A 20,848-nucleotide genomic window follows, 5' to 3' on the forward strand; every position below is an offset into this window, starting at 1 on the left:
AATAAATAATAAATTAAAAAAATAAGAAAAAAAAAAAAAAAAGAACCTCTTATCACTCAAAACAGCATAATTTTTTAAGACACTTCCCCTTTTGTGGCTCAACACCTTCCTGAGGGGGGTGGGGAACTAACCACAGAGTCTGATTCATAGGACCAGTACAGAAACAACTACTACTGTATTTTTAACAAATAATGCACCCATGTAAATAATGCATATACAAATGTGCATAGCGCATACAGAAAACTAATGTGGGAAGAGGTTGCACAATTTGCAAAAAGCTGTACAATATGCACCTTATTTGCATTAAAATAGGTATGTAAGTAACAGAGAACATCTGCAATTTTTAGTATCACTGTCCAAGCACACGCTTTTTTCTTTTCAGTTTCCCATTCGATAGCTTGTAAATAAAGTATTCCATGAAATTGGTTGCATTCCCCACACTACGTCAGCACTCTCCCCATTTCCACCATGGGTTCCCCATTTCCTTTCATCTGAATTTTTTTTTTTTAGCCCTTACTGCCTTCTCATCTTTGCTTTTGGGAAAACATTGTCCTTTTGATCTCATATAACTGATTGTTCTAAGGAATAATACCCCTGGCTAGCTCAGTCAGTAGAGCATGAGAATCTTAATCTCACGGTCATGTGCTTGAGCCCCACGTTGGGCGCACTAGCGGTAATTTTAGGAGCTCTGGTAGTGTAGTGCCTAAGGCACTTGACTGCTAACCAGAAGGCTGGTGGTTCAAACCCACCAGCCACTCCTCAGAAGGAAAGTTGGGCAATCTACTTCCGTAGTGATTGTACTTGGGCAACCCAAGGAGGGGTCACTATGAGTCGAGTCCGACTCGACGGCACATAACAACAACAACAAGGAATACATCCCTCCCAGGTGGTACTGCTTATTTTAGAGCTCTGGTGGCGTGGTGCCTAAGGCATTTGACTGCTAACCAGAAGGCTGGTGGTTTTAACCCACCAGCCACTCCTCAGAAGGAAGGTTGGGCAATCTACTTCCATAGTGATACCGCCTCAGAAACCCAAGGAGGAGTATCTATGATTCGAATCCAACTTGATGGCAGTGAGTTTTTTGATTTGGGTATTATTTTGCTAAAAGGTGGTCTCCAGGAATGGCTTCAGTTACAGGTCTGAAGAGTGTTTTAGCATCATTATCTCAGGGGTTCCTCCAGTCTCTGTTACACCAGTGAGTCTGGTCTTTTGGTGAACTTGATTTTTTGTTCTACATTTTCCTCCTGCTCTGTCTGGGATCCTCTGTTGCAACCCTAGTCAGTGAAATCAGCAGTGGTAGCCAGTTCTTCTAGTCTTTGGGGTCATATAGGCTGTAGTTCATGTGGTTCATCAGTTCTTTGGACTAACTGCTCCCTTGAGTCTTTGGTTTTCCTCACTCTCCTTTGCTCTGAACAGGATGAGACCAATAGTTGTATCTTAAACAGCCATTCACAGGATTTTAAGACCCCAGATACTGCTCACCAAAGTAGGATGCAGAACATTGTCTTTATGAACTATGTTGTGCTAATTGATGTAGTTGTCTCTGGAGTCTATGGTCCTCACCTTTTAACATAAAGCTTAGTCTTGCAAGGTGTTTAGTTATGCCTAAGAAGTTTCCATGACTGTGCCCGTGTGCTCTATTGTCTGTATTAATACATGTGCAACACCTACAATTATCTAAGTAAATATATCCACAACCAAACCCATATCTGTCCAAACTCACACATTTTCCAACCTCATGAATACAAAAGAGCAGAGAGGTGGAGCTCATGGGATTTAGAGACTAAATGACTAAGTTTCAATCTTGCCTGTTCCCATACACACTAGCCCGATGGGCTTGGACAAGTTGCCTAATCTCTGTAAGCTCCCAGTTTCCCATCTGAAAAATGAGTACAATAAGAGTACCTGATTCATAGGGTTGTTGGGATTAAGTAAGAAATTGGACAATAAAGACTCTGACACAGGGCAAGCACTCAGAAGCAGAGCCAATGGTTACTACTGTGTTGATGCTCCATGTCTATTAGGAACTAATCTAAGTCCCTAAGTCTTACTTATTATTCAAAATTGTTGTTATTGTTGTTATTTGTCGTCGAGTCAGACCCAACTCATAGCGACCCCTCCTTGGGTTTCAGAGGCAGTATAACTATGGAAGTAGATTGCCCAACCTTCCTTCCGAGGAGTGACTGGTGGGTTTGAACCACCAGCCTTCTGGTTAGCAGTCAAATGCCTTAGGCACTAGGCTACCAGAGCTCCCATTCAAAATAGTAAGTCAAAATTTTCAAAATTACTTCATCTACCATGCTGTTCTCAACAATCAGGTTCATATATATGTCCTTTTGACTGTTAAAATAAGCTACTAGCATTTTGAAAGTAGTATATTCCTATCCATTCATGTCTTTAAAACACTATGGCTCATAACAAAAACCAATGAAAAAGTGCAATACTGTCTTTAACTTCTACTTCTAGATAGGGTACAATGGGAAAGCATAGTGGAAAAGAAGCATTGATTGGGAATCAGAAGGTGGGGATTTCATACCCTTCTCCAAGGAGATGATGTAATATGGAAACAGAGGGTATTTTATAGACAGGAAACCCATAACAATCTTAAGTTTCTATTCCAGTTTAACCATTTTACTTTTATTAACTGCTCCTGGTAGAAAAAGCACAACTTTTTTTACTCATTAGTTCACCCATGTGTTCATTTCTTCCATAATTCAGAAAGCATTCTTGAACATCTATTATATGCACGGCAATGAAGTGTGTGACTTGTGACAAAAGAAAAGTGTTAGAAGTATCTATTCTGAAGAGGGAGACATTGTATCTGGCTGATATGGTTAGGAAAGTCTTCTTGAGGGAGGTGCCAGTTGAGCTGGCTTTTTAACAGTATCTGGCATTCCATGGTGCTCACTAAATAATTATTAAAGAAATGAAAGTCAGGAGTCCCTGGCTGGTGTGAACAGTAAGTGCTTGACTACTAGCAGAAGGGTTGACAGTTCAAATCCACTCAGATGTGGCTCAGAGGACAGGACCAATGATCTTCTTCCAAAGGTCACAGCTTTGAACACCCTGTGTAGCACTTCTACTCTGTACACATGGGGTTGTCATGAGTTGGAAGTGACTCAGTGGCAACTACCAACAACAAAAATTAAAGTCATTGAATCATTCAATCAGTCAATGAATAAATGAACAAAGAGTCGGCAAGATTTCAGTAGAGGATCAGTATGGGGAAGGCACAAAGACAGGGAAGTGACACCTAACATGGAACAGAGTCATCCGGGGCTTCTGGAACATAGGTTACTATGGGAAGAGGTATGACTCATACAGTATCTTGGGGATGCAAGACTTCCGATGCCAGATTTAAGGAATTTGAGCTATTAACTTACAGTAAGTAGGGAGCCATTGACTTCTGAAATTAGAAGGTTAATAGAAGCATACATCTATATAAAAATACCAAAGCAAACCCACTGCAATCAAGTCATTTCCGACTCATAGTGATGTCCATTGGGTTTCTGAGGTGGTAAATCTTTACGGAAGTAGATTGCCCAGTCTTGCTTCCATGGAGTGGCTAGTGGGTTTGAACCATGAACCTTCTGGTTGGCAGTCAGATGTTTTAGGCACTGTGCTACCAGAACTCCTTATACATCTATATAGAGGCATATTTAAGGAATATTGGTTGGGTGGTGGTAAGAAGACAGACGGAGAGGGGAAAGACAGAAGAGAGATGGTAAGATGGCATCTGTACTGCTCAAACAACGTTCTCTGGAAGATGGAGCAAGGATTGGGTCTAGCAACCTGATTTACATTTATTCTGGCACTTTTGTATTCAGACCCACTCCTTTGAGGCTTATTATGAAAATATACAATGGTGGTTTATCGTATAAACTCAAAAGCCTTCCGATATAAACACTGAAGGAAAAAGAGAATAAACTGCTACTTAAAAATCTGGTCAGAATAAATTTGGAATGAAAAATTATAATTCTGCAAACAGATGAGGCATGACTAAGGAAGAACATACATTAACTGCCCATAATTGCTGCTAAAAATTCACATGACATTAAGTTAGTTTAACCTTAAATTAAGAGTCAAGAAAGTGCACAGAATAATAATGTTCTTTGTCCAACCATTCATGTTTAATTTAACTAACAGCATGAGTATGACTGCATATTCAGCACATGGCCACAATGGTCATCTTAGAACTTTCCAAAGGCAGTCCTTTTGGCAGGAAGAGAAACCATGTTAACTTCTTCTTAAGGTTCCCACTGATTATTTTTTAAGATTACATCAGTATCACAAAGTACAAGCAGTCTAAAAAATAACTTCAAAATAAAATTTATGTAGATGCAACATCATTTTTACTGGAAGATTCATGTACAACCAAAACATCTAACAACAAATTAAATAATTTCAAAATATTCATTTGTTAGAATAACTTAAAGATATTAAAGATTATATTTTGAGAGGCTCTTTTGCCTGATGTTAAATAAAAATAGGATCGGACAGTATCTATAAAATATTATATATATAAACATTCATATAAGAGGAGACAGTGAAAGAAATGCAGCAAAATGTTAATAGCGATTGTCTTTGTGTTTCCAAGGAAAAATTTTTTTTCTCTATTTTTTCAAATGAGCAGGTATTTTGCTAAAAACTCAATTTAAACAATAAATATAGTCTTTATACCAGGAATGGCTACTAACTCTAGAAAACAGTAGAGCTGAAACTAGAATGTAAAGATATTTTTGCAATATTAATATAAAGGTTTAGTTTATGGGCCTATCACAGTGGGTACACATGGGTAGCACTCAATAAACAGTGAGTCAATGAATGAGGTATGGCATAGAATAACAAGACAATTTGGGCAAGTTTCTTTTTAAAAAATTTAGTTGGTTAGTATGATGCCAAGCAAAACACATAATTGGTTATAAAATGTTAACTTCTACCCAATTGTTGTAGCAGAACTGGTGGAATGAAATCCTGGAGAAAATCCAGGTGTTCTTCATTAGCTACTTCTTAGTCCTACATTTAAGCTAAAAGTTTTCAAAACAGGGATTCAGACAATTTGGTGAAGTAACAACTCAGAGAGGCAGCTTTTCTAGATAGCTTGGAGTGTCCTTTAACTAAAGATTTACATGGTAATATTTATTGAAGTAAATATTACAAACAATGGTTTAATTGCTTCCCTATCTTCTTAAATGGTCCATATGGAACTTAACTTCTTGAAGACTCAAAGTCATTCTTAGAAACATCAGTTGTTATATTAAGATATAATAGAGTGTGAATATAATTAATGCCCCTGAATTGCACACTTAAAATAGTTAAAATAACAATTTTGTTATGCATATCTTACTACAATTTTTAAAAATCCAGTATCTAGAGAAGAAAAAAAGTTTTTTATGATTTTTGAGTTGTGTTCATTTGTCTTGTTTTTTTATTGTGCAGTTTCTTAAATGTCCCTTGCTATGACACACTTATATGCTTTTTTTCCACACACTTTTCTCTTTGCCCAAAATACCTTCCAACAAATTCCTTGCCCACCTATTAAATTCCTATCCCTCATTCAGGACTCAGCTTTCCTGAAAGCCCAGACACAGATATTAATTTTTGTATATATTGTACTCCTTGATTGCTCTATCAGCTATCTCTTGCTACATAACAAATTACCCCAAAACTTAGTGGCTTCCTATTACCCTCAAGAATGGGAACAAGGCAAGGATGCCCTTTATCACCACTCTTATTCAATATTGTACTGGTAAGCCAAGCCAGAAAAAAAAGGCAAGAAAGGGAAATAAAGGGTGTCTGAATTGGAAAAGAAGTGAACTATCCTTATTTGCAGATGACATGATCTCATGCACAGAAAATCCCAGAGATTTCACAAGAAAATTACTGAAAGTAAGAGAAGAATTCAGCAAAATGTCAGGATATAAGATCAACACACAAAAAAAATCAATTGAATTTCTTTACACTAAACAGGCAGACTCCAAAAAAGAAATCAAGAAAACAACACCATTTACAATAGTCTCCCAAAGGATAAAATACCCAGGAATAAACCTAACCAAGACATAAAAGACTTACACATGGAAAATCATAAAACACTACTGCAAGACACTAAAAGAGATCTACATAAGTGGAAAAACATTTCATACTCATGGATTAGAAGACTTAACATTGTGAACAGACAAATCCGTCTTGGAGTAACTACAACCAGAAGGCTCCTTAGAAGTGAAGATGGTAAGACTTTGCCTGTCACACTTTGGACACGTTGTCAGAAGGGACCAGTCCCTGGAGAAGGACATCATGCTTGGTAAAGGAGAGGGTCAATGAAAAGGAGGAAAACTCTCAACAAGATGGAGGGACATAATGGCTACAACAATGGGCTCCAGTATAGCAACACGTGTGAGGATGGCACAGGACCACGTAGTGTTTCGTTCTATTGTACGTTAGGTCTCTGTGAGTTCAAACCAACTCAATGACACCTAACAACAACAACAATATTATGAAAACATCCAAGCAGTCTATTGATACAATGAAATCCCAATCCAAACCCTAACAACATTCTTTAATGAAATGGAAAAGCTAATCTCCAGCTTTTATGGAACAGAAAGATGCCCCAAATAGCTAAAGCAATATTGAAGAAGAACAAAGTAGGCGGTCTCATACTTTCTGATCTCAAAACTTACTATACAGTCATGGTATCAAAATAGCCTGGGATTAGTTCAATGACAGATACAGAGATCAATGAAACAGAATTGAGATCTCAGAAGTAAATCCATGCTGATCTTTAACAGAGGGTTAAAGTCCATTCAATGGGGAAGAAACAGTCTCTTCCACAAATGGTACTGGCAAAACTGAATATCCATTTGCAGAAAAATGAAACAGTATCCATACCTCACACCATGTACAAAAACTAACTCAAAATGGGTCAAAGACCTACATTTTAAAGCTAAAACTATAAAGTTACTGGAAGATAACAAAGACTTAAACTAAAGGATCTAACTTTTAACCTATCAAACACAACTAAAAATACACAAACAACAAAAGATAAATTAGATAACTGGGACCTCCTAAAAATTAAATACTCTGCTCATCAAAAGACTTTATGAAGAGAGTAAAAATAGAATCGACAGACTGAGAAAAAAAACTTTGGCAATGCCATATCTGATAAGGCTCTAATCTCTAAAATAGATATCAACAACTCAGCAACAAAAAGACAAGAAATTCAATAAAAAAAAAAATGGGCAAAGGACATGAAAAGACACTTCACCAAAAAGAACATTCAGGCAGCAACAAATGCATGAAAAGATGCTCATGATCATTAGCCATTGTTGTTGTTGTTATTAGGTGCCATCATGTTGGCTCAGACTCATAGTGACACCATGTACAACCGAACAAAACACTCTCCAGTCCTGCACCATCCTCATAATCTTTGCTATACTTGAGCCCATTGTTGCAGCCACAGTGTCAATCCATCTTGTTGAAGGTCTTCCCCTTTTTTAACTGACCCTCTACTTTACCAACCATGATATCGTTCTCCAGGGAATGGTCCCTTCTGACAACATAACCAAAGTATTGTTGTTCTTAGGTGCTGTCGAGTAGTCTCTGACTCACAGCAACCCTACACACAGCAGAACGAAACACCGCCCAGTCCTGCGCCAGCTCCATGATCCTTGCTTTATTTGAGCCCATCATTGCTGCCGCTGTGTCAATCCATCCCATTGAGGGCTTTCCCCTTTTTCATCGACCCTCCACCTTACCAAGCATGACATACATCTCCAGGGAATGGTCCCATCTGACAACATGACCAAAGTAGGTGAGACAAAGTCTGGCCATTCTTGCCTCCAAGGAGCATTCTGGCTGCACTTCCTCTAGGACAGACGTTAGTTATTTAGCAGTCCATGGTACTTTCAGCATTCGTCGCCAACACCACAGCTCAAAAGCATCAATTCTTCTTTGGTTTTCCTTATTCAATGTCCAGCTCTCACAAGTATATGTGGCGAATGAAAATACCATAGCTCGTGTCAGGCACACCTTAGTCCTCAAGGAGACATCTTTGTTCTTCAGCACTTGAAAGAGGTCCTTTGCAGCCTGTTTGCTCAGTGCTATGCTTTGGCTGGAGGAGCTCTGGTAGCATAGTGCCTAAGGCACTTGACTGTTAACCAGAAGGCCAGCAGTTCAAACCCACCAGCCACTCCTCAGAAGGAAGGTTGGGCAATCTATTTCCATAGTGATACTGCCTCGAAAACCCAAGGAGGGGTCGCTATGAGTCGGAGCCGACTCGACGGCACACAACAACAACAACAACAACAACAACATATTTCATCTGATGTCCTGACTGCTGCTTCCATTGGCGTCAATTGTAGAACCAAGCAATGTGAAGTCTTTGACAATTTCAATCTTTTCTCCATTTATCATGATGCTGCTTATAGGACCAGTTGTGAGGATTTTTGTTTTCTTTATGTTGAGATGTAATCCATCCTGCAGAATGTATTCTTCAAACCAAAGTAGGTTAGATATAGTCTGGCCATTCTTGCTTCCAGGGAGCATTGTGGCTGCACTTCTTCCAGGAAAGGTTTGTTTTTTTCTTCTGGCAGTCCATAGTACTTTCAGCATTCTTTGCCAACACCAAAATTCAAAGGTATTAACTCTTCTTTGATCTTCCTTATTCATTGTCTAGCTTTCACACACATATGACGTGACTGAAAACACCATGGCTTGGGTTAGGCTCACCTTAGTCTTCAAGATGACGTCTTTGCTTCTTAACACTTTATAGAAGCCTTTTGCAGCAGAGTTGCCCAGTGCAATACATCTGATATCCTGACTGCTGCTTCCATGGGTGTTGATTGTGGATCCAAGTAAAATGAAATCCCTGACAACTTAAATCAAATTTTCCACTTATCATGATGTTGCTTATTGGTCCAGTTACGAAGATTTTAGTTCTCTTTACGTTGAGGTGTAATCCATACTAAAACTGTAGTCTTTGATCTTCATCAGTAAGTGGTTCAAGTCATCTTCAGTTTCAGCAAGCAAGGTTGTGTCATCTGCATATCGCAGGCTGTGTTGTTTTAGAGTATCCTTAAAACATTTATTTTGTGCTATATAAAACTACAAGGCTCTACCTATGACTATAGCAAGTTACAGAGGAATCAAACTTTGAATCTTATCTTCCATCTATCAGCTGTGTATGTGATTTTAATCAAGTTATTTAAACCCTGTGAATCTTAGCTTCCACATCTTTAAAGTGGGAATGATAGCAATATGGCCTGTTGTGAGGATTAAGTGGGATCATATAGGAAGTATAAGACAAACCATAAAGTGCTACGCCCATACATTAGGACTGAGCCAGCCAGGATGTGGGCACTAGTACAGTCTGAGTTTCAGAATTTACTGCCTACTTTACTTACAGCTACAAACCAAGGGCCCTTTTATCTTCCCTAGTCTCTGCCTCACAATATTTCCCAAGTTTGTAACTTAGAATTCTGCATATAAGGGGTGTTCAGCAAACATTTGTTACTGTTGCTTATGATGCTGACAGTGGTCTTGGATCCCCCCACACACACATATTTGGGGTAAAACAGGAAACTCTTTAGGTAGTAGCTTTTCAAATTCTAAAACAGAAAGGGAGTGAGAAGTACAGGACACGAACTATCAACAGTACAGGTTTGGGAAAAGTATCAACTTCAGTTTAAATCCCAGTTTCGTCACTCAGAAGCTTTGGGAATTTTGTGATCTGAGTCTCGTTTCTCATCTGTAACATAAGGCTATCCCTGTGTGGTGCAAACGGTCAATAGTGCTAATCAAAGCTTTAGAGGTTTGAGTCCACTGACAGGCACCTCAGAAGGCCTGGTGATCTACTTCCAAAAAATCAGCCATTGAAAGTCTTACGGATCCCAGTTCTCCTCAGCCACACAGGCGGTCACCATGAGTTGGAATCAACACATTGCAAATGGTGAAGCAGCCACGCAGGGGGTCACCATGAGCTGGAATCAACACATTGCAAACGGTGAAGACTAACAGTGAAGACTAATGGAGATGATGCATGAGAAGTACTGGAATCCTGTCTGTCACATGGTAAGTACTCCATAAATGTTTAGTATTATTCATCTTATGATTATGATTTGTATTAAATGTATCCATCATTAATGAAGGCAAGGTGTTCAAAGCTATGAAAGATCACAAACCCCCTTGTGACTTACTAAGATGACTTACAGAGTCTTGGGAAGAGTAATCTCCAAGGTGCAACTTGCCTACCTGGGTGGCTATCTTTCCAAAACAGCCCGTCTGGCTTGAGCTATTTCCATTCGCTGTCTTTACGAGCCCAGAGGCATCCACAGCTATGAGCACATTACAGAAATTTGAAAAACAAACAATGAAATGCCTCATACTTGCCACACATGTATTCTCCCTTCTATGATTCGGTTGGCTGCTTCTAAGCCATAAAAAGTATATATTAAGGAAGACCAAAAAAAAGAAAGCAAGAAAGAAAAAAAAGAAAAGAATTAAATTTGCCAGCTTATAACTCTTAACTCCATTCTCCCAAACTTTCCAACTCAAGGTTAGGATGTGAACAAATGTTCCAACCAATGTGTTCATGAAAGATTTAATAATTACTTTGCTTATGAAAGTTTAAACAGCTGCTTAAGTTAGTAAAAAGGCTCCCACTCAGGCAGAATAGCTTGCTGTACCCATAAAGAAGGTTTTACAAATCATCAGACTACATATTCAGATGAAAGGCAAAGCTGCATTTGCTCGGCACCCTCTAACTATTCAATTATGGATGGAATGAGTTTGTCCACTGGGTTAATCAGGTTTTGTTTATTCCTTCAACAAGGGTCTTGACAGCATCAACTTTAAAGCAGTTTCCAAAGGGACTGCTTAGTGTTTTCAGAACTTATTTGTAAAAACATATATGTATGAAATAAGCCATGCCTTTTTCTCTAGGTTATTTTACAGCATAACTATGAAAATAGAGTGCATTATCAAACGGATTTGGAAATGACGGGAAGTCACATCACATTCCTTTAAAAAAAAAAAAGAGTAACACTGTTATTGGGTTTTCATATATACTACTCCTTCTGCTTGGAATGTTTCCCTTTGTAGCGCCATCTCTTTAACCCTTAGCATGCTATATGAATATGCTGAATCGCTCCAGAAGTTTCTCCTGACCGGGATGGATGACCCTGAGATGAGCCCCTCCCTGGACCACATAGCTGCTATATTATAACACTTACAGAAGGTGTTCTATTGCTGCTCCTTATTTAATTGCCAATCTTTACCACTCTACCTCACGTGCTGTGAGGGCAATTTGATTCCCCCAGCATACAGTAGGAACGGTACAATGAATGAATAAATTCTCCTCAGCACTCAAGTTGCTCTTCTCCCTTTTTTTCTCCCCTATCTAGTGTCTAACAACTCCTGCCAATTTTATTTCTTACGCATTTCCTGATTCCCTCCCCTCCTTTCCAACACTACTTCAACTGCCTTTGTCAGGTCCTTACTATCTCCTGACTCAATTTCCGAATCTGTCCCCTTGAATATATGCAGGATCCAATAACCAAACCAGTTGCTAATGAGTCTATTCCAATTCAAAGCAACCCCGTATGTTACAAAGTAGAACTGATCCATTGGGGTTTTCTTGGCTCTGATCTTTACAGAAGCAGACTGCCTGGCCTTTCTTTCTGCCATCATGCTACCACTGGGTGAGTTTGAACTGCCAATCTTTAGTTTAACAGCCAACTGCAAACTGTTTGTACCACCCAGGGGCCATATATAGTATAACCAACCCACTGCCATCTAGTTGATACCAATGCATAGTGACCCTATAGGACAGAGTAGAACTGTCCCACAGAGTTTCCAAAGCTGTAAAGCTTTATGGAACCTAACTGTCTCATTTTTCTCCATGGAACAGCTGGTGGGTTAGAACCACTGAACTTTTGGTTAGCACTTGAATGCCCTAACTACTGCACTATCAGAGCTCCCTTATACATAGGACAGAGAGATTTAAAACACAAGTCTATTGTTTGCAACACTTCAGTTTCTCGTCTGTCTAAAAGACAAAGCTCTGGCCCTTCACATGGCATGCTAGGCCTTCTGTCATCTGTCCCTTCTAATGAACTCTTCTTATTTCTCCACTATGCATGGAAGGCTAATATACAGTGAGGCTCAGAGAGGTAAGATAACCTTCTAACCCAATGGAGGAGGTAGGATTTGAATCCTACTGGCTGTATGTTTAACTAACACACTACCTCCCACACACTAAATGCTATTGTTGTAACTCTAGTGCCTGTAACATACCAGATACTCAATAAATGTGTGCTGAATTAATTAACAGAAAATTAGAAAAAATAATTTAAAAAACTCAAAACATAACCTACCCAATGGATCTTACACCTCTATCTACTGTTTCTCACAATGTGTTTCATGTTAAGATACTGTATAAAAAAGTGTTCCATAACCAAAAGTTTGGGGAGTACTGCAAATCCCCTCATAAAGATTTCAAGTTCACATAAGTACATTAAAGGCTTAAGAAGTGTCACAGAAAAGGAGTCTGTTTAACTTTTTGAATAGATGAATTTCTAACTGTACTTGAACACAGAATTTTTATTTAAATACCTACCAACAGCCCAGCCCTATGAAACACTGCTCTGCTCCACCACCAGCTTCACAAAGGGCTCCCACCATGACTTGTTACCATCTAATAGTACACAGAGCATACCATCAACCCAGTGATAAATTTCATCTCCAAGTATTTTTAAAATAATGGGATTTTAGGCCCATAAATGAGCTTAGAGGTTTTCTGAAGTCCGTCACTCTAGATGCAGTATTAATTGGCCCAAAACCACTCAGTTTATGTGTGTCACGAACAAAGCCAATCCAAAGCCTCAGACGCTACCCAGTCTTCTTTCCATAACTCCACACTAGAAGTTCTCAATCTGATGTGATTTTTGCCCCCAGTGGACATATGGCAAGAAGTGGAGACATTTTTTATGGTCATGACTGGGGATGGGAACGCTACAACGCTGGGGTGCTACAGTGAACAGGACAGCCCCCACAATAAAAAAATTATTCGGTCCAAACTGTCAATAGTGCTGATGTTGAAAAACCCTGCCCCACATGAAAGAAAAGAAAAAGTGAAGTGTCCTTTCTCAATCCAGGTCTCAACTATGGTTTTCATTTCTATGTGCCCCAATTGCCTATAGTGCTACATTATATTTGAAATGATACTGGTATTTGCAACTCAAATTGCTCTTTGAATCCATGAAAATAACTGCTTTAGGAAAAGGGTACGTATAAAAAAGCAATTCCACTCATCAAGGCTTTATCAAAATGGGTTTGGCTATTATTAACCAAAAAAGAAGAAGAAATCACAACACTTTTCCACACAATTCTCTCAGAAGAATTCTTGAATATATCTCAACAATGGATAGGCCTCATATATAACTTGGTTTCCCAGGGATAAAGCTGTCTGAGAGAAAAGACTTCAGAGCCCTAATATTAAGCTTCCCAAGGTCTGTTTCTCCAGAAATGTACTTCTTAGGTGTATTCAAGGTCTGCTGAATTCTACACAACGTGCTCAAATCACAGAGGAGGACAGTTTCTGATGAGGTCAGACTGGACAAAGGAGTGGTGGCTTGGAAGAACCAAAATGTAACAATGTGTGTTATTTCGGGAAAGGGTGGGATTTATGTCAATAATACAGAGCCTGAGTGGCACAAGCGGTTTGTGATTGGCTGCTAACCTAAAGGTTGGTGGTTTGAACCCATTCAGTGAAAGAAAAGGGCTGGAGATCTACTTCTGTAAAGATTACGGCCAAGAATAACCCTTTGGAGTAGTTCTACTCTGTAACACACAAGGCTGCCATGAATTGGAATACTTGACAGCAATGGGTTTGGTTGTTTATTTCTTCACCCCTTCTATGCCATTTACACACATTTGGAAACCTAATAAAGTATTTGTGTTCTGGCATTTTCAAAAGTCTGTGGTTAATTTGGCCAAATTTTAAGTTTTTGTACTATTATTGTTGTAAAACTATAGTTAGCAGCACATTTACCAACTAAACGTTTTTCACGAATACAGTTCAGTGAAATCAATTACATGTGCAATTGCTGTGCAACCATCACCTGTGTCTTTTGTAAAATTTTCTGTGAAATAGTGTTTTGAAATATTTTAATACATGTACACATTTCTAGAGCTGAAATTCACCACATCCTAATCTACAGGTCCTTGGCCAAAACAAAAGGATTCTTTATTTGCTAATTTTTTTCTGTTTATTAGGCTGCACCAGCCATAATGTGATGGTAAGGAGCTGTGCCAGTATCACTTAGGAATGTCTATCAGCCCCGGCCTGAGTGTTAGCCCACCTGCCTCCTCTCTGCCTATCTTCAAGTCTCCCCAGCATATTCAACCTGCAGGCAGAATAATGGTAATTTCAACATACTTTCTTCATTTTTAGAAATAACTTTAATTGCAGCTAATTTGCCTGTCCATATTTTCAGCACTACTCTTTAGTACGATATGGAACTACCAAGGGTGTATCAGAGATAAGAGTCAACCTAAACTATCCAATCAAATTTATTTCACTGTCAGTACTACACCTATTCCTCACTTATTGACTATCTCATTAGCCCACATTTCACATTGACAACAAATAATAAAAATAATAGACTATTCTACTTTTGCACATTAACGATGTATGACTGGCAGTAATGAATACTGAGGTGTGAGGCAAGAATAACACTGGCTATCATGGTAAAGGTTATGTGTTAATTTGGCTGGACCATGATTCTCAGTGGTTTGGCAGTTATGCAATGATGCAATTTGGCAGTTATGTATTGATGGAGTCACCGTCCGCTTTGTGATCTGATGTGGTCATCTTCCACATTTGCAGAATGTCTATATTCGTATCAGGACCTGGTCTTTGGAACCCAACCATGTTGATAACTGAAGAGTTGGTTTATTGATAATTAAGAATGAAGTTGAATGACTTTAAGAAAGCATGCCAGAGTTTAGGAGAACTGAACAGCAACACTTGCCTACAAAAGAACAGTTCTCATTTGGCATTGTTTCTATATACATTTTCTTTCTCCCTTTTGTCATTGTCAATTCCTTTTCATTTATGATTAATACCATATAGTTTCCTCTTAACTATAACTGCCTGCCCTCTAAGCCTCCCAAACTGTCCTCCCTCTCTGTCTTTCCCTCTGTCTGCTAACCTCTGATCCTTCACCCCAGCATTTGTCTATCACAATCTTTATCTTATAGGGAATGGAAGAGGGCAGCCTGAAAGCAGAGGAACACCATATTGAGATCAGTGCTTTCAAGGATAACTTTCAGCTGCATTGCCAAAAAAACGTAGGGGAGAGACCAGAAGGGGAAAAAATAAATAAATGAGACAAAGAAGGAAGTAGCAAGGGCCTGTATCGGGCAGGAAAAGCCAGGGGAAGGAGACCACATTTTTAAAAGGTATGTTAGAGGTAGACTGAACAGGACATGGTGCCCGGCTGTAGGACAGTGATAAGGGGGGGGGGGGGGCATGAAAGATAAACTTGAAGTTTTCTAACTGTCCTGATAGTTGGATATCTCTTAACACAGACAAGAAACTAAGATGAAGACCATGTAGAAAGAAGTTGTTCAATTTGGACATTTTGAAATTGAGCTGCATTCAGGGGAGATATCCAATATGCCAATGGACAGTCAAGCAATGTTCTAAATAAGTAGAAAAATTTCCAGGGTTAAAGAGGATCAAAATTAAGAATCCTCCAACTAGTCTCCTCATTTACTATCTCTCTTCATTTTACTGAAAACAAGATAATCTATGGAGAAGCTATTGCATGCAAAGTCCTGGGACAGGCAGTAAGGAAACTATATAAACAAACAAACAGAAATAACAGAAACAGGGTATTTGTAAGCTCTGGTGGGAGATAACACCCAAACAATGGCACAAAGTGCTGTGGGTTGAGAAAAGGCTTCATGGAAGAGGAAGCATTTATCAGGACCAAAATGGACTGCACTTACTCAATAATTAACTTAACACCTAGAGGGAGACTACATGTTTGCTGCTTCTGTTCATAGTCTGGGCATGCCCTGTGTGTCCAGGCCAGTTACAAGGCAGATTCTTCCAAAAACACAGCTACATGAATTTCACTTCACAGCGCTCATTGATATTCCTTCTGTAAAACGTATGTTGTGATTTCGTAGTGTGACAAATTTTGTTAATCTACCTTTTACATCTTGATAGCAGGGTATTTATGACCAATTCTTAGAGCACTGTACAAATCTATGCCAGAGGTGAAAGACATAATCCTGAGTCCTGAGACTTCTCTGAAATTGCCCATCTATCCATAGAGACAGAATTCCTACAGAATACAGAGAACCAAGCATCTTGACAAAGACAAATGTGCTTAAAATGCAGGATAGCCCCAATATTTCACAACTAGGTATCAACTCAAGAGAAATGAAAACATATATCCAAAGAAAGACATGTATAAAAATGTTGACAGAAGCTTTACTTGTCAATAGTCAAAAACTAGAAACCACTCAAATGCCCATCATCTGTGCAGTGGATAAATTGTGGTATATCCCTTTTGTTCTTGTACACCGTTGAGTCAATATCAACTCACAGCTATCTGATGGCTTATCGTCTACTGAGATCTTGCTTTTCCATTATTCCTGTGGTCTTAACCACAGAGCTGATGTATGCTAGGGAGAAAAGACCCCTGAACAAAAAAGAATCTTTAGAGTAGCACAGCCCTCAAGTCTAGAGGAGATCCTGATTCAAGATATATACAGGAGGTTTTGTTTTGGAGAGACAAAATCCATTGCATTTTCTTTTCCTTAGCCCAATGATAACCTCAAAATACATTTATAAATGTAAAAATAAAATTATTTTTAAATTCTGTTTTCAGAAATAGAATGATTTTCAAAACTACTAATAAAGGAGTTTTGTACAGAAACTTTATAAGAGGTGTGTTTCCTGCACACTTGATTTCAAATGAACTCAATTTACACTCAGTGAGTATCTCTGGTGAGCCAAACACTGTTCTAGACTATTGGATGTGCGATAATTCTGTGAGGTACATATATTATCCCTTTCTTTGCACAGATAGTCACTAAGACTCAAAGTGCAATTAACTTGCCCAAGGTATTTCACATTAAACTAGTAAAGTATAGAGTTTAGATTTGCCTCTAGATCTATCTGATTTCCCAGCTTTGCTAAGCAAGAAAAATGGCACATACACTGTGATTTAAAGCTTAGTTTAAATCACAACAGTCACAAAGTCCTGGGTTCAAATCCCTTTTCCCAGCCAGTTACTAGTTGTGTGGACTTTGTGCAAGAGACTATCCCTGTAAGTTAGTTGTCTCATGTGTAAAATGAAAACAATTGATTTTACTTCACTGAGCTGTGAAAAGATTAAATTAGATAAGTCAGACAATGAGCATAATAACTCGTAACTATTAGTATCATCTCAAATGTGAAACTGCTCCAAATGGAATGAATATAATGCATATATACAAACACAGCTTTCAACTATTCAGAGGCTGCATTTCTACATCATGGATCCTCTCATGCCCTTCAATTAATTTTGCTCTCCTCCAGTCAATTTAGTAAAAGTTTTGAAGGGACAGATTATATATCAAGCTTTTGCCTATAACGAAATCTATGAGGACCAGCTCTGCAGGCTCATGTTCTCTCTTTCCCAAACTTTCTCTGAAAACTGAAATTTGACCAACATAGCCTTTTCCCAGACAGCCCACCCTCCCCTTTACCAACCTGCTCTGGGTACTTGCTCCCAATGACCTCTGCTACAGTGTTGAAGGAGTCAGCATCTGGGTAGTTCTTTGCCCCCATCTTCAGCTGAATAACAATTCTGGCTCCACGAGAAGCCATTCTTGACATCATTTCTGCATCTTCCACTGTAATGCAGGCCGTTGGGATCTTGGGCACACCATCCTGGTATTCCTGAATGCCTGTATGAGGACTTTGAGGAAAAAAAGCCACTAGGTTACCTTGAGAGTGGAAATGGACCAAAAGTATCCTTAAAGATTCCCTCTATATTATAGAAAACCCAAGAGACATGGCAAAAAAACTATTGGAACTAATTGAGAGATTTAGAATAGTGGCAGGATACAAGATCAACATACAAAAATCAGTTGGATTCCTCTACACCAGCAAAGTGATTGCTAAAAAAGAAATAAGGAAATCAGTACCATTTATTACTTATAATAGCTACCAAAAAAAAAATTGGGGAATAAATGTTACCAGGGACACAAAAGACCTGTACAAAGAAAACTATATAACACTACTTCGAGAAACTGTAAGAGATCAACATAAATGGAAGAACATACCATGCTCATGGATAGGAAGATTGAACATTGTGAAAATGTCAATACTACCCAAAGCAATCTATACATTCAATGCAATCCCAATCCAAATCCCATCAACATTCTTTAAGGATATGGTTTGCTGGTGTGATAGAACCTGGTGAAACCCCTGAGACTATAGCCCCAGCTGTACTTCAGGTCTGGAATTGAACTCACTCTTGTGGCTTCCAGCCAAATAAAAGACAGACATGTAGCTGAACATTTACATCAGGTAGATGCACTCCTTGGAAAGATCAATTATGTGAGAACAGAGGGGCAGTGTAGGCACAGGGAGTTGGCTCGGGGGGGAAGGAGTACATGGGATAGAAGGACACAGGGAAGAGGTAACTATGAGGAGGAAGTGGGAAGAGAGCCATTACATTGTGGGTAGTTGCACTCAATGTCATGAGACAAAATGTGTATGAACAGCTGTATGAGAAATGAATTTGCTCTGTAGATTTTGACCTAAATCACAATAAAAATTCTTTAAAAAATTTCCCTGTATATTGACTCTTGACCTTCACTGATCTTCATTTGCATATGGTGGGTGAGATAGTTGGGCAGTACTGTTTTTTTTTACTTTTGATGTGAGTGTAATTTTTTCCTTTCAGTAAAATAATTTGGAAAGTTCAATTTTATAATAATATCATTGAAAATATCACATGGGCTTTATTTTAATAATTTAGATAATCCTTTACAGTTGCCTCAGACTCTGAAGGACAGTGATCTTTGAAGATCAAAGACTACAGTCTTCAGAATGGATTATAGTTTAATATAAAGAAAACAAAAATCCTCACAACTGTACTAATAAGCAGCTTCATGATAAAAGGAGATAAGATTGTGAAGTTGTCAGGGATTTCATTTCACTTGGATTCCACAATGAATGCTCATGGAAACAGCAGGCAGGAAATCAGACGTCATACTGCCCTGGGCAAATGTGCTGCAAAAGACCTTTTTAAAGTGTTGAAGAGCAAAGATGTCACTTTGAAGACTAAGGTGTGCCTAAGCTAAGACATGGTATTTTCAATCACCTCATATGCATGTGAAAGCCAGATAATGCACAAGGAAGACCAAAGAAGAACTGATGCCTTTGAATTGTGCTGTTGGCAAAGAATACTGAAAACACCACTGACTGCCAGAAGAACAAACAAATCTGTCCTGGAAGAAGTGCAGCCGGAATGCTCCTTGGAAGCAAGATGGCCAGACTTTGTCTCACCTACTTTTGGTCATGTTGTCAGAAGGTTTTATTCCTTGGAGAAGGCTATCATGCTTGGTAAAGTAAAGGATCAGTGAAGAAGGGGAAGGCTTTCAATGAGATGGACTGACACAGTGCCAGGAATGATGGGCTCAAGTATAGCAGCTATTGGAGGATGGCACAGGACTGGGTGGTGTTTCATTCTGTTATAAATAGCGTCACTGTAAGTCGGAGCCAACGTGACAGCACCTAACAACAACAACAATAACTGAAGGACAGTGGCAGTGCCCTCCTGACAAAGGGGTAAACACATCTGTATGAGGAAAGAAAGGGAGTCCATCAAGGCTGCAGACCACAAGGCCTACATGTCAAGAGGAAAACTGACCCAGACACATCCAGCTCTAGGGTGACTGACATGTATTGGGCCCACTCTCTTGCTACCCAAACACAAAAATCTGAATACCTAATTCTGCATTGGTAGTAGAACACGATGCACAAAATCTGTAGAACACTGTCTGACAAAAAGTGCTGAATAAACCCAGGGCCATATTTTTACTGCCACAAGAAAACAAAAACTGTTCTAATTTTGGTACTAAAAGAGAAACATCACCTTGCCTGGTGAAAATTTTCTTGCTATTTTCCAGATTCTTCTTACACTACTAGAAACATTTGTATAGTAGTTGATGTTTATATGAATCCATTGTTGAGTCAACCTCTGTACCTGCTAATTCAGTTTATCAAAATAATTTTCTAAAACTTCTCTTTTAAGCTATCCCTTTTTATCCCTGAGGTAAAGCTCCACACCCTCCCAGACCCCAGCTCCCTCAGGACTCAGTGGTCACAGTTTTTGAGTGCATACCACAACCTACCAGTGTATTCCCATCTTCTGTTAAAGCACCAGCTCAAACCTCCCCCAAATTAAGTTTTCTTTTCATATTTCTATATTTGCTTCAGGTTGTCTCATATTACAGAACAGCCTTTCTCCTCCTTTCAGCCACAACACATTCTCTCCTTGTACTGATGACAACTTGATGCCTCTCCACCATAGAAGTGACTTCAACCTCCACATGCATAAGCACAATGATCCAGTCTTAGCTAGCATTGTTGTGACCATATTTCAGGTGATTATTTGTTTACGTAGAGAAATTCTATAGCAAAATGGTTAAGGACATGAACTCTGGAGCAGACTACCAGGGCTCAAGTCCAGGCCAAGCCACTTATTGTGAATTGACCGTAAGCCAGTCACTCACATCCTTGTTTCAGTGTCTTCACCTACAAATGGCATCTAAAATAATAATT

At 38.9% G+C, this 20,848-nt stretch overlaps 1 protein-coding gene across 1 annotated transcript in view; it reads right to left on the minus strand.

The window, feature by feature from the left end:
* Nucleotides 1–20,848, minus strand: part of CPQ (carboxypeptidase Q) — a 554,741-nt gene that overhangs the window by 344,274 nt on the left and 189,619 nt on the right. Inside the window, exon 3 of the mRNA XM_007934848.2 lies at nt 17,765–17,972. Coding sequence (XP_007933039.2) covers nt 17,765–17,972 — 208 coding nt within the window. The remainder of the gene's footprint in view (nt 1–17,764; nt 17,973–20,848) is intronic.

The sequence above is a fragment of the Orycteropus afer genome, unplaced genomic scaffold, assembly GCF_000298275.1.
Source record: "Orycteropus afer afer isolate SDZICR_OR568_19922 unplaced genomic scaffold, OryAfe1.0 scaffold00021, whole genome shotgun sequence".
Taxonomy (NCBI): domain Eukaryota; kingdom Metazoa; phylum Chordata; class Mammalia; order Tubulidentata; family Orycteropodidae; genus Orycteropus; species Orycteropus afer.